Raw genomic sequence first — 14,356 nt, 5'->3', positions numbered from 1 at the left:
CCAGGGGCTCAAATGGTCCAGTTACTGTTCATCGCCGTGAAACAGCAGCGCAGAGCCGGCTGTGCGCCTCAGCCCCGCGGGGCCGCGGGCAGCGATCACAGCCCCGGGTGCCCGGGATGGGCCCCGGGATGGGCCCCGGGATGGGCCCCGGGCCCGTCCCGCCCAGCCGGGCGGGCCCTTCCGGCGGCGCGTGCGCGGGGCGGGGCCGCGCTCCTCAGCGAGGCGGGGCCGCCATGCGCGGGGCCGGGCCCTGCCGGCTGCCGCTGCCGCCGGTGCCGCTGCCGGTGCTGCCGCTGCCGCCGGTGCCGCCCGCCCTGCTGTTGCTGCTGCTGCTGGTGCCGCTGCCGCTGCCCTGCGCCCGCGGCCCCGGCGCCCCGCCCCGCGCTGGGCCCCGCAGCCAGGCGGCGGCCCCGGCCCGAGCCCCCGCCGCGCCCGGCGGCAGCAGCAGGTACGCGGGGCAGGGCAGGGCCTGCGGGCAGCCGGGCGCCGGGGCGGGCGTGGGGAGCGCCGAGAGCGGCCGCCGGGCGCGGACGCTGGTTCTCCGCTTGTCCCGGGCAGTGTCGGAGGTTTCTGAGCGCGGAGATCGGCTCCACGGAGCCCGCGCGGGGCGGGCCGGGCGGCGCGTGCGGGGGTTGCAGCGAGTCGCGCAGGCTGCTCTAAAGTAACTCCGCGCTCTGTCGCTGGCGTTTAGCGACGCAAAGCAGGGAATGATTCAAGAACAGCCTCTAACAGCCTGCTGGGGGGAGGGGCTTGTCCTTGCAGGTCTGCCGGCCAGGTGTGCGCGGGACGGCCCCCGGCGCTGAGGAGCGGCGGCGCTGCCCCCCGGGCCCGCCCCGGTGAGTCCTTCCCGCGCGGCCCCGCCGGTCGCCTCTGCCGGGGCGTTTCTGAACCCGCACGCGGTGATTGTTACTGGTTATTTGGGCTGTTGCAATTCCGGGGGATGACGGTGGGTCAGGGGCCTCTCACCAGCGACGGTCGCCGCACCAAAGGGCGGGGTCTCTGGCCAACAAAGCAGCTTTTGTCGGTCGCTCCTGTGTCTGAGGTACCTCGCTTAGTTTGCTACGCTTAGAGCAGCAAGTGAGGGTTGCACCTGGAAATATACCACTATTATCCTGTTAAGAAAGTGATTTCTTACAATATCTTGGATGAATTTTCATACTTTCTTCTCTGCTGGCAATGATTTTTCTCCAGTAATCATACACCCTGGTAGGGTATGCAGTTGACACTTTTTTCTCTTTCTGTTTTCTACATTCTGCTTCATTTGACTGGTTTGATGTCCAGCTCTGGCATTCATTGCAATTTACACACATTTGAACACTTACCATTTCCTTCTTCAGGTCTTTTGCTTTCGAGTTCTGACCCACAGTCCCATCTACTTCTGACCTCAATCAGTATTTTAGGCTGGGGGTTGCTCAGGAGGTTTGCTGGTTAACAGCTAGTCACAACAATGTTAGCTTCCCAATAGCCAGTTCTGCTTTTGAAAATCTTGCCATACAAACCCGGTACATCATTAATGGCTCTTTCCATCACTGTCCTCATTCCTTCTTGACTGCAGTGGTCAATTTCAGCTGTCTTTCCCAAAGTGTAAACCATTCTTTCCTTCACCCAGGCACCTTTCTTGCCTGTTTTTCTGACTGTTGCCATCCCTCGGTTGTTTTATTTTTCTGTGGTTTTATACTGTTTTCTCCATCTGACAGTTCTTCACAACTCTGGCATTTCTCTAACCTTGATATGTCATCACACCCCACCTTCTCTTTCTTTTGTGCCCTCTGTGGCCCTTTCCTCCTTTTGCAGTTTTTCCCAGTTCTGCCTTTTCACTGTCTTGTGCTAAGGGTGGAGTCTCACGTGTCTTGAGCTGATTCTGGGCTGTATTGATGCTGAATGGAGCAGTGTCTAATGATTCTGTGGCTGGCTCAGTCAGGCAGTCTTGCTGCTTCAACTCACAGGTCATTAAGAGGAAGCGACCAGTTCTCAGGGACAGCTGGAAATGCTGGATATTTTCAAGATACTTAAAGTGCTTTTAAAAGCATTACTGTTCCACATACTAGCTCCTCAGGATAACTTCGTCTTTAGTCTTTGCAGGTGCTAGGAGAATTTTGCTGCTGTCTTTGCTTCTGAATCAGTGAAAGAACTAGTATGAGTGAATTTTAAAGTTACAAAAATTGTTATCCATTAGCCTGACTCATGCTGGTTTGTTGTTTGGGTTGTTTTTTTTAAAGTTCCAAAAAAATTAAATTGAAATTCTTTTGTGCCTTTTTCTAAAGATTAAATAGCCTTTAGTATCTCATGTGGTTTCTTGAACAAACTACACTATGAACAAGTTATAGATGTCTTTTCTCTGACGACTTAAGCAGTTTAAATATCTTATGTTTTGCTGCAGAAGGCCTTTTCTTCCAGTTTTCAGGTATATTTTGCATTATGTAATGTTAATCTGTGTTAGCAAGTATTCAGCTTTGATAATGGAAGAGTACATAAAGAACTGCATTCCAAAGAAAAAGAAATGGTTTTCAGTAGCACCACTGCCAATGTTTTATCTTTCCATCTAATGATTATGCACTCAAGTGAAGAATAAGGAAGCTGCTCTGTGCACCTATTTTTGTGAATCTTCTAGGTGCTTAATATTCCTTCAGCCTTTATCTTCTTAAAAGATGTAGTTGACTGCTCGACTATTCAGATATAAAAAAGCTTTTATTTCTGCTTGCTGCTCTGTACATCTGAGGATCTGCCCTTGAACAGTGGAATTATATTGAGAACTTAAGGTTTGGGTTTTTATGGGGGGGTTCCCTTCTCCACCCTCCTCACCCCTCTCCAACCTACTAGACAATCTAAATTATTGTTGGTATTACTGTCATTGAGGATGCTGTCACTGACTCCTGATGTCAGTAGTCCTCAAACTTTGTCAGATCTTTTATTTGGATGTATTAAAGTGCTTCTTGTTCAAAGAAGTCCATTAGGGTGAGTCTACATAGCATGATCTTAAGAATTTGCCATTTTATGATGTAGTGTTTTAGCAGTAATAATACCTTATAACATTGTAAGCACTGGGTGAGGAGGGGCATCGCTCTGGGATACCAACACAAAGTCTGCCTTTTATAGGATGCCAGTTCCCTATTCATGCCTACTTTGAGTTTTACCAACCTTAGCTAGTTTGAATGCATTTAATGTTGCTGTTAGTGAACTCACATTTTGGCAGTGTTTTATCATTAAAAAGTCAGGCATGTGTAATTTGGGCATTTACAGAAATTAGAGCACATACTGGGATAGTTGCCTTAAGCAGTTTTTATGCGTTTTGGGAACTCACATTTGTGTATTAATACTTGTTTTCCACAAAACAGTACAAACTATTATTTATCATATCATCCTGTTCATCGCTCATATTAGCCTGTTAGCAGTGTTACTATGGATCAATTAATATAGACACTATCTAGCTTAGACTTATGGGAATTGTTCCTTTTAAAAATATTGGCACAATATTTACTTTTTCATAGAGCTATCTATTCTAGTAATTTGATATTGGCAAATTTATTTTTTTTTCTCTTTTCAACCTTTAGCAAAGCTCAACTATTTCGTACAGCCACAGGAGATTAAAGAATCTGATTTTTCAAAGTTCTTGGAGAAGTATGGCACACACTCTTTCTTGGTGTCATCACAAGTCCAGCCATCATTTTCTGCCTTTTACCGGGTGAGAAAACAGCTATCAATTCACACATGCATTTGTACTGAAGCTGTCTGTAATGAGACTGGATGAGAATAGTTTGAAAATTTGATATTTTTCTACCTGTAATCCATATTATCTCTCAGTTCTTTTCATTCCTTGTTGTGTAAAAAGTTACTGATAATTTTTGTATTTCTAACTTTGGACAACCCTTTGGTCAAAACTGGGTGTACACTGAGCAGAAGTGTAAATTTGTCTTTGTGCTCTGATGATGTCTTCACCTTGCACTTTGTGATTTCTCCAAACTCTCTTTTCAGGCTGGTGATCCAATCCTGATCTACTTTGATTCATCATCTGTGCTGAGCACGCTCAGACAGCCAGTGGCAATGGGAGCCGGGGGACTTTGTGTCGATGGAAATCCTGCTGGTTAGTAACGGGGCAGGGATGTGCTGGGGTGGTTTGCTTCTGCTTTATCTGTTGTCATGTTTTAACTCAGGCTTCCTGGAGAGTAAAAGCACCAGCTGTACTCGCTTTTTTGCCAACCTGAGCAAGAGCTGCACTTCTGACCCTGCCCTGGCTGCTGCCTCCTACTACCGGGGCTTCTCGGTGCTGAAGGTGCGTGCCGTGGTTCTGCCTTTGCTCAGCCTCTTACTGGCTTGGCATTCCATTGCAGCTCCAGCTAACTGGAAGACTAAAGGTCATCTGGTATGTCATCCCTGATCTCCTGATTGTTCAGGCCTTCTTGCTGAAAGTGTTGTTAAAAAATGTCAACGATTGGTGGTAATTCCTCAGTTCAAACTGCTGTCCCATGAAATTCAGCTATTAGCCAATTCTTAATGCATTTAACAGGTACTTCATTTATACTTCATAGTTTTAATGGTTAATTAGAACTCTCCTATTTTAGACTGTTTGTCAAAGTATTTCTATATGTTCCTTCCACTTGATCAACCAAGCATTACATGTTTTTGGTAAAGAATGAGGGTTTGTTTTATACAGTGTTACCAGTAACATCATACTGAAGGCCAGTTATCAGTAATAGCTTTTTTTACATTCAGAGATTGATTTTCATATAAATTTCTCCATTATTTATTGTGACAGTAATCTCAACATAACAGGTTTAGTGTTTGGGGTTCATCATGCTGGTCTAACTGAACGTGAACATGAAAATGGCTCCTTGCCCACTAGAGTTTCTCTGGTGTTCCAAGGTAAAACCACAGAGTAAATATTAACGCCTTATTAAGGCTAATGACCCAATTTACCCTTATATGGGAAATCTGAATCTATATAAACTGCAGCAGAGAGTCATCTGTTGATCCAGTTTAACTCATGTTTTAAGGGCTTGCTTTGTCACTGTGGCCAAAATTTAATTTTTCCTTAAATGGGAGCTGAAGTAATCCCATGATTCCAGAAGGGGGAGGTCCAGGAATGGATAAAAAATGCTGATACTTTTAAAGCAGCACCAGGATTAGATTTGTTTCTGATGTTCTAAAACTGCTTTCCATGGATTATGTCTGTGGTTTTTAGATTACAAGTTTTACTCACCTGGAATAAACAAAGTAATTTTGTCAATACAATGCCTAGATTCTATTTAGTGACATTTTCATTACTTTAGGCACTTGCAAAGCCAGAATATCAGTTGTTTTTTTGGTGTTGAACGTTGGTTTGTTTGTTTTCCCCAGGTCCCAGTTAAAGACACCATTGTGGAGTCCATGAAGGTCAGTCTGTATTGCCCATGAAATTAATTCTTCTTCTGAAACAAAACATACCTAGAATCTTAGGCACTCATAGTAATACTCATGGGTTGGGAACTTGGGAAAATGGGAATGTTCTGTGTCTGAGACAAGATTTCCTTGGCCAAAAGTATGACACTATAGAAAAAAAAAAAGGGATATAAGGAAAGAAGGACTTGTAAATAAATGGGTGTAGATAGGGATGGAGTCAGAGAGGTAGCTTGTTTTCTTAGAAAAAATTTGCCATCTGGAGCAGGGTGATGTGTCCACAGATCACAGCTACAGTAAGAAGGTAAATCTGACTTGCATGGAAAAGCAGTGGAAAAGAGTAAGAAAGGCACAATCCTTTTAAACTATTGCTAATTATTAACATGCTTGTTGTCTGCAGGTGAAGATCACTGCAGCTGCACCTCCTTCAGCTCCCCACATGACAGAGAATACATGTAACAATGTTGTTTCTGAGGTATCTGAATCTTCTTTCCTTTGGGAAGTTCAACATTAGCTTGAAGTCACTGCCCTATTAACTGCCTCTGCCTCTGCTTCTTCTCCGAATTGGACTTCCAGGTGATATACAAGATAGAATTCAGTGGCACACGTGGGATTCAGAGTGTTTCTGTTGAGTTCAAAGTGAGCAACGTCTCTGGGAACTCGGGATCCTCTCTGCAGCAGCACTTCACTTTTCACTTCTGGGTCAGTGCCCCCATCCTCCCTGGACTCTTAGCAAGTTTGCAGCCTGTAGCTTGTGACCCAGTTTGGTACAGATGAGATGTGAAAAGATGAGAGCAGTGTCCCTGTGGTGTGGTAGCACCAGAACCCTGGGACACAGATGGTGATTGAAGGAAGGAGGGGACACTGGTCTCAAGTAAACCAGAAATTCAGGCTGGATGCACATACATGGAGTCTTGCACTGCACACGTTTGGAAGGGCTGGATATTTTTATCCAGCTAGTTTTTGCTATTGTTTTGATTTGGTTGGCGGGATTTTTTGATGAGGGGAGACAGGGACAGGATGAGATAAGGGTCACCACCATGGTCTTGTGAGGGAAGGGCTGAAGCTGGTGGTGTAACTGAGGCATTCAGTGTTTGTGAACAAAGTTGCTGAATTTATTCTAGATATTTATTTAGCTTTGCCCATACAGTGGGAAAGAGGGTTGCTATGGAAGGGGGAGGGAAACTGGGAAATACTAATGAATATATATATGTATGGGAATATATATGAGGCCATATGAACCTTGTCCCATAGAGGCAACATAAAGTGAGCTAAGTGGAGACCTCAGGGATTGATAAGTGTGCAGTGCAACTTTGCTGAATTATCCCCAGAGACTTTCCCCATAAAACAATATGAAGTGGAACCTGCCACTGAGAATGGGGGTCAAGGCAGGGTTTGTTCTGCAGATCATCTGTAGAATTGCCCAGACTGGTATGCTTACTTCCTTAGGCACAAATGCTGAGCAGTAGAAATGTATTGTCTCAGGAACTGTCCTGGCAGTACTGCACATCAGGGTACTGACATTTAGGTTTTTTACCTCTTGGACTGCCAGGTAAGAAAGGATTTTGAAACAAATAATAAGAAGTTTTAGTTGTGCGTAATATTCAGTCTTTAAAAAAATGGGTTACATTTACGTTTTTTAGAATGTGAATTTGATCTTCTGAGACTAAAGGATCTCATCAGTACTAATGTTTTTCTCTTTCTCCTTCTTCCCTTTGCCTCTTTGTAGACCAATACTTTTTCTCATATGTTGCCTAGAAGTGGAAACCCTGGCTATATCACTGGAGCACCACTGCTGATTGCAAACAGTGATGGTGTGCAGCATGTATCCTTTTCCTGTTATCAAGTTTTATTTATCACTGGGTTTATTGACTTCTGGTACTCTGCTGCCTGGACTTTTGAGATTCTCCCTTTACCTGTGAGGATGTACCTCAGTATTACATCAGCAGGCCTTTTGGTCACAAATGAATTGTAGGCCTGTGATTCCTCCTATAAGGAGGAATGTGGGGTGAGAGGACAGTTAAAAGGAAGTTGAGTGTCCTGTATTGTCTGTTGATGCTTCTGTGTTTGGATTCTTGACATGCAGTCTGTCAGATGAGCATTTTGCAGAGTGAAGGTGATGGAAGTTGCTCACAGCTCCTCAGACACACAGTGCAATTTGGAAGAAATATGAGGACAGGCTGCAAGCTCAGGTAACAACAGTCTTTGCAGTCACCCTGGCACATTTGGAAGGTGTGGACTCGCTTAGCATGTTTTTCCATAGTCTCTCATGCAATGCTCTGAAGTCTAGGTCCTTCCCTGAGGTCACCAATGGGTCTCTACAGATCTTCCATGTGCTCCTAAGAGGACTTAAATGTCAGAGAGATAGTGGGCCTCTAGAAACATCTGAACAGTGTGAAGGTTTTATGGGGCATTTTGAGGCTGTGCTATGGCAATATGTCTTGGGTAAGAGCAGTGTGTATTTGAGGAGTGAGTTAGAATGGAACCTTAAAAAGTTACTGTTTTGCTGATTTGAGTCATTCTTCTGTTGGTGACAAGGCAGGTCTGTCACCACTGATGTGGTAAGATGGCTAAAGAGCTGTCACTTGTCCTTGTCATGCATCACCCTGCCATGTTATTCTTCCCTCTTCTTATTGCAGAGGATTGAAACTTCATCCCTTTAACACCAATACTTCTGTAATGATTCTGTTGACTCGTTACAAGAGTGGAAGGAATACTTAGGATGAAGGAAGTATGTTGATAGCGGGTTTTTCCTGTCCTGGAAATCACTCGATAAAGCTGTTATTTTCTCATTTCCAGCCTATCCCCAATACTGGTAGAAAGTAATTGTAGTTACATCCAGCAGAAGCTATACGAGGCTCTTGAAGGGATGAACAGAGCAGAAGACCTTGCCATAACTGGCAGTGCTCGTTCAACCCAGGCAGAAGAGTGGACAAACATTCTGATTCAGAACTGCAGTGTGCAGGTAACCTGAACAGCAGCAGACCAGCTGTGAATATTCTTCCTTCCATATCTTTGTATTGCCTAGAGTGTGGGCATGGGAAAATAAGTAGCTTGTTCATCTGAGTTCGCTTTCTTTGTGTGTTGATCCACTGACTCTCAGTGGTTGTAATGCCTGTGAGCATTCGTTCTTACTAAGGCGTGTATTATTAGGATGCTGACTAAAAAAAAACCAAAACCAAACCCTAACAGTTTTGATATCTATTGAATCTTGTTGGTGCAACTTAAATGGGCAAAAAGTTTAATACTGAATTCAGTGTTGTACTACCAGGTTTTCTGACAGCCTTCTAGAACTAATAACACCTGGTTACTTCCTATTGGTTTAATGCTTTTATTATTAGCATCTTTTCCGATTTTCCAGTTTCTAGGGATATTTATATATTACCTAATGAGGGTAAAAGCTTATGATCCAAGTAGTTTTGGAGGAGGCAAAGTCTATTTCAATAATTATCACTTTGTCAGGAGATGGCCTAATAGAATGCAAAATCCAAGCTGTAGAGCTGCTTGGAAATAAGATGGATAGAGTTCTAAAATGGTGGTTGATTTGACCAGAAGTTATAGGGTTAGTTATGAAGGAACTGATTCAGGTTCTGTGCCCTATGCTATCCAAAATACTAGACTTTGACCATAATGGTCCTTTTTCACCTTTAAAATACTAGATTAAGATGTTTGGCGTATATTTTCTTTTCAGGATGTGAACTGCACTTCCTGTTGCATGGTTCCCGTGACTCTGGAGATACAGATATTGTGGACTAGGGTGGGCATCCTGTCCAACCCACAAGCTCAAATACTGGGTGCACGATACTTTTATAAGTGTCACCCCCTGAAGGTAGGGAATTTAAACACCTCCCCTCCCCCTCACTCGGGTAATTAAATGGGATCACAGGTTATTTAAGAACTCATTAATCAAATGGTCTTGATGTTACTGAGTTGAGATTTACTGAACTTTAGCAGTGGTTGGCTGCAATGGCAAGAGTTTGTATTTAACAGCTGTATGGAGGAAGGTGGTTTTATGGTCTATCAGTACTGTCCTCATTCAGTTTTAAAACTGGAAAAGTACATTCTTTTTAGCCCCAAACCACCTTCTGCCACCTAAGGACTTGAATTTTAATTTTTTTATTGTTCTCAGTATAAAGTTGTAGTTACAAACATTCAATAGCTACACGTTTATCTGCTTGTCTCTTAAAGCCTTGATATGGAAAGTGAGTTCATTTATATTTCACAGACTCCATAGCATGCTCATAATCTGTGCAAGAAGATATTTCTCTCTAGGCGTTCTGAAATCAACAGGTAGTGGAGGAAGAGGCCAATGCTAATGGCACCAGATGTGAAGAATTGGTAGGGAAAGGTTTTAAGCCAGAAAGCAGGTTTCTAAGAGATGACATGATGGAAACATTTGAGGTTGGGTTGGACAGGGCTCTGAGCGACCTGATCCAGTTGAAGATGTCCCTGTACATTGCAGGAAAATTGGACTAGATGGCCTTTATAGGTCCCTTCCAACCTAAACTATTCTGTGATTCTATGATGTCAGCAGGAAGGTGGAGCTAACAGGTCCACAAGGGAGAATGAATCATCTTTTTCAAGTGTGTGTCAGTGGATCCCAGTTTGGTGCAAGGCTGGATTCCTGACATCACAAAGTCTTTTGTGCAGCACATGCATTTCCAGGCTTACACGTGTCTGCGAGGGCTTTAGGGAAGCAGCTGACACCTGCCCATAGTGTTTTCATGGCACTGAGGTATGACATGACAAATGTCTGATCTGTTACTACTCTTTGAACGTACATGAGCATGCTGGAAGTTGCTTGTGCTGCCGCCTTCTAGCTGTGGAGGAGGCATTAGGTATGTTATTTTTTTTCCCCCCTACTTATCTCACTGATTTTAAGGCAGATTTTGAAGGTGCAGATGCAAAGCCAGAATTACTTTGAGGCTTCAGATTTACGTAATTGTGCCTACTGTGTGTTTACTTGATAGAAGTAATTGATAGAAGAACTTCAATGCATGAAAAGTGAAGGGGAAATTCTAATTGTAACTGCTCAACAGTGGTAATTTTTGAGTAAGGAATGATCTGGCATGGAGGGCAGGAAGGCTGAGCTGTAGAAAGTTGTTAAACTGACTGAAAGCAGGAATGCCAGAGACAGACTTCTTTCATTGTCCACAAGCTATCCTGGAATGGGAGCTCAGGGCAGCAGAACTGGTCTGTGGGTGACTCGGGAGGGGTGCTGGTGCAAGTGTACACAAGAAATCTGCTCCTGACACAACTTTGCAGATGTGGAACCACATACTGCATCAGGACTCTGCCCAAGGCATGGCTCATTACATTTTTCTTTTACGTTACATAAAATACATAATTTTATTAAAAACTAGAGCCAGTTTTGCTTCTCTTTTTATTACCAACTAGCTGATACATCTTCCCTCTGAATAGAAGGCTTACCCTAGCAGAGCTTGAGTCACTGCTTCCATTCTGGAGACCTGGAACATATGATGCACAGTAGCTACTGATCTTTCCATAGACCTGTGCCCTCTGTTTACCTCCTAAATGTGAATTTTGGGAAAAAGGAAAAAATATGTATCTGTAACCCTTAACTCCTACTACCTAAAGACTTAGAATCATAGAATCATCACAGTTGGAAAAGATCTTCAAGATCATCAAGCCCAACCATCCACCCTACAACCCCTAACCATTAAACCAGCTCCAGAAACACCATGCTCACCTGTTTTTTGACCACCTCCAGGGACAGTGCCTCCACCACCTCCCTGGGCAGCCTGTTCCAAGGCCTCGCCACTCTTTCTGTGAAGAAATTCTTCCTAATATCCAATCTGAACCTCCCCTGGTGCAACTTGACCCTATTTCCTCTTGTCCTATCACTAGTCACTAGGGAGAAGAAGCCAACATCTACCTCATTACAACCTCCTTTCAGAGAGTTGTAGAGAGCAATAAGGTCTCCCCTCAGCCTCCTCTTCTCCAGGCTGAACAGCCCCAGCTCCCTCAGCCTCTCCTTCTAAGACCTGTTCTCCAGCCCCTTCATCAGCATAGTTGTCCTTCCTGCACCCTCTCCAGCACCTCAATGTCCTTCCTATCCTGCAGTGCCCAAAACTGCACACAGGGCTCGAGGTGCAGTCTCACCAAGGCCAAGTAGAGGGGCATCTTGCAAATTGAGGAGGGATCTATGTTTTGTATTAAGCTTCTTAAACTCCTTGTCTTTCCTTCTTGTTACAGCTCCTAAGCACAAGCACAGTACCTTTGACAACTGTCATTACCTTCACTGACATAACAAAATGGCCAGAACCTCCACGAGGCCAGCCCCAAAAGCACTGGAAACTCCCATTTGACATCTTTTACCCGCTCAAGATGGCACTGAATTTGGAAAGAAGCTATAGAACTGATCTGGCTGGCTGTTGTTTGCTGATTCTGTTAATATTTAGTATTCTCTTATTTTGAAAAGTCAACTAGATGGAGCCTGTACCTAAAGTTCAGTAAGTGAACTGATACATTCAGAGTATGATCCAGATCACAGACTTTTCTCCTCAGGTTTTTATACTGTGCCTATGATACCTGTGTGCCTTCTGTTCATGGATTGATCCAAATGAATAGTTTCTGTCCTGTGTCCTCTCATGCCCCTATTCTCCATATGCACCACGTGCAAACCTCACTGCAGGGAACCACTTGAGAGATGGAGGGATCAAGATTAAAGAGGAACAAGGAGGAGGATGTTAAAAAGAGCATTCCCTGGTACCAGAAACCAAGAGTGCTTCCTAAACCAAGAAGTATGGAGAGAGGAGCAAATTTCAAACCAGGCATTTTGGAGCTGCAGTCATCTTCCTGTAGGAGCAGCACCCAGGTGTTCTACAAGGAACCGACTGAACATTGGAGATACCAGGTGGCTTCAATTGTTATGAGTAGACATAGTCTGCCAGGCACCTTTAACCTGGCTTGTTACGTGACAACCATGCCTTTGTGACAGTTTTTTACTCTCATTTTTCTATCTTTTCAAATACAGATATTTAATTGATTTTTGGTGTGTTTTAATCACTATTTACATTGGCAATAGTGTTACTCAAAGCAAGGTAATTGTAAAAAGCCCCATCCTCTGAAATAGAAATGAATTCTGGTTGTTTGTCAAGACAGCTTCTCTCCTGATTTTTTTTTTTTGTCTTTTTCTTGAAGAAACAGGCCCAAATATATTTTTTCCAAGATAAGAAACATTCACTTATGGCTCCAGAGGGGAACTGGACTGATGATAGCCCCTGAAATTCTAGGTAGCACATCAGAGAGAATTCTGAAAGGTCCTGAAGAAAAAAAATCAATCGTTTTAGGAAGCATTTGTAGATGTCTTAGGAGACGGAAGGTTACTGCGCTACCTCGCGTCTGGTTTAGTCTCGGGGCTGATACGCAAGTTCATGGTTTCTGAAGCTGCAGGCGGGAAGCCCCGGGCGGGCGCCGGGGCCGCCGCGCGGGCTGTGCCGGGCGCGGGGGGAGCGGCCCCGGTGCGGCGCGCGGGGCTGTGGCTCCCGCTGCCGCCTCCCCTCCCGCGCCCGGAGGAGCGGGCGGCTGCCGTGGCGCGGCGAGGAGCGCGGGCTCGGCGGGCGGGTGGGCGAGGCAGCCGAGCCTGACGGCCGAGCGGGAACCGCAGCGCCCGCGCTGCTGCCGCTGCTGCCGCCTGCTCTGCCGGCCCGCAGGCTTCCGAGCCTCGCAGGCTTCCGAGCCTCGCAGGCTTCCGAGCCTCGCAGGCTTCCCGAGCCTTGGGCCCAGGTTCCCGAGGCCGCGCAGCGCGGGCAGCGCGCAGCCCCGCCGGCTGCGGGCTGGGGGCTGGGGGCTGCAGGCTGGGGGCTGCGGGCTGGGGGCTGCAGGCTGGGGGCTGCGGGCTGGGGGCTGCGGGCTGGGGGCTGCAGGCTGGGGGCTGCAGGCTGGAGGCTGCAGGCTGGGGCTGCAGGCTGGGGGCTGGGGGCTGCAGGCTGGGGGCTGCAGGCTGGGGGCTGCAGGCTGGGGCTGCAGGCTGGGGGCTGGGGGCTGCAGGCTGGGGGCTGCAGGCTGGGGGCTGGGGGCTGCAGGCAGAGCTGCCGGGGCTCACTCCGCAGCGTCGTGGGAGCTGTTGTCCCTCCCGAGCCCTCCTGTGCCGCGCTTGTTTCTTGTCTCTACTGACAAGATTTCTCCGTGCCTAAGGAAAATATTTAACCCTCCTGACGGTTGTGTGTCCCACAAAAGTTACCACCGGGGCTTTGACCTGACACTCGGTGATAAGCCGGTGTTGTTCACTTGGTGTTTCTTCACGGGAGATAAAACGGGGCCCGGTGAGAGGCTGGTTTTTTAGAAACCTTGATAGCTCTCTGAAAGAAGTAATAAAACTGTAGATAAAGGACACTTAATGAGCAAAGCTTAGACAGTTTTCCAAAGCCTTTGGCAAGGGTCTCTGTACTATGAAGTCAAGATCAGTTTTATTTTCTTAAATAAAAAATAACTGAAGTACTTTCATAAATGCTTATACTGTGCAGACTCTCTACCTTAAAATATAACGGACACTTGGAAGTGTTTACCTTCTTCCTTTTCTCAGGTTTGCTGTTGATACTCAGAAGCCATTTGTAGGAGATTTTTTTTAAAATCAGCTTTTCCTTTTTCCTGCTCTATGGTATTTAGTCACTTCAGAAAGTATGTTACCGTTTCTGTAATTTCATCAGTTAATTTTTTTTGTTGTTGTCTTAAATGCTTTACTGATCTGTTTGTTTGCTGTACTGCCTTCCTCTTCAAATCTCTCTTTGCCAGGGTTCTTATATTCAGTAGCAGAGTGAGCATATTTCAGGCTCAGCTTCAGTCGTTTTTCAGCTGCTCTTGCTACATGTTGTATTAGTAGGTATGTGAAAGCAATGCTATTTTTATGTTTTTCTGCAGCATCCAGGGAAGAAAACATCTGTGAGTCACTGTGGATGATGCTCTGAAAAGTCAATTCAAGGTGCAGTGAAAGTCAAAAAGCAAATAGAATGGTAGAAAT

At 45.4% G+C, this 14,356-nt stretch overlaps 1 protein-coding gene across 4 annotated transcripts; it reads left to right on the top strand.

Moving 5' to 3' along the window:
- The first annotated feature begins 318 nt into the window (after window positions 1–318).
- Window positions 319–12,382, top strand: TCTN3 (tectonic family member 3). 4 transcript variants are annotated; one of them, XM_051617840.1, is made up of 13 exons: window positions 319–448; window positions 763–836; window positions 3,552–3,682; window positions 3,973–4,081; window positions 4,152–4,270; window positions 5,335–5,370; window positions 5,774–5,848; window positions 5,950–6,075; window positions 7,103–7,198; window positions 7,468–7,565; window positions 8,173–8,338; window positions 9,065–9,202; window positions 11,590–12,382. In XM_051617840.1, exons 4-13 carry the CDS (start codon window positions 4,042–4,044, stop codon window positions 11,809–11,811), a joined length of 1,116 nt encoding a protein of 371 aa, XP_051473800.1. In that variant the 5' UTR covers window positions 319–448; window positions 763–836; window positions 3,552–3,682; window positions 3,973–4,041; the 3' UTR covers window positions 11,812–12,382. The 4 variants fall into 4 exon arrangements, with proteins under 4 accessions (XP_051473800.1, XP_051473799.1, XP_051473796.1 ...); XM_051617839.1 differs by lacking the exons at window positions 319–448; window positions 763–836; window positions 3,552–3,682; window positions 4,152–4,270 and having other exon boundaries at window positions 3,979–4,081; XM_051617836.1 differs by lacking the exons at window positions 319–448; window positions 763–836; window positions 3,552–3,682 and having other exon boundaries at window positions 3,979–4,270.
- The last annotated feature ends 1,974 nt before the right edge of the window (window positions 12,383–14,356 follow it).

The sequence above is a fragment of the Apus apus genome, chromosome 4, assembly GCF_020740795.1.
Source record: "Apus apus isolate bApuApu2 chromosome 4, bApuApu2.pri.cur, whole genome shotgun sequence".
Classification (NCBI taxonomy): domain Eukaryota; kingdom Metazoa; phylum Chordata; class Aves; order Apodiformes; family Apodidae; genus Apus; species Apus apus.
Note: the sequence above shows the minus strand (reverse complement) of the source record. Positions and strands in the feature narration are given on the sequence as shown.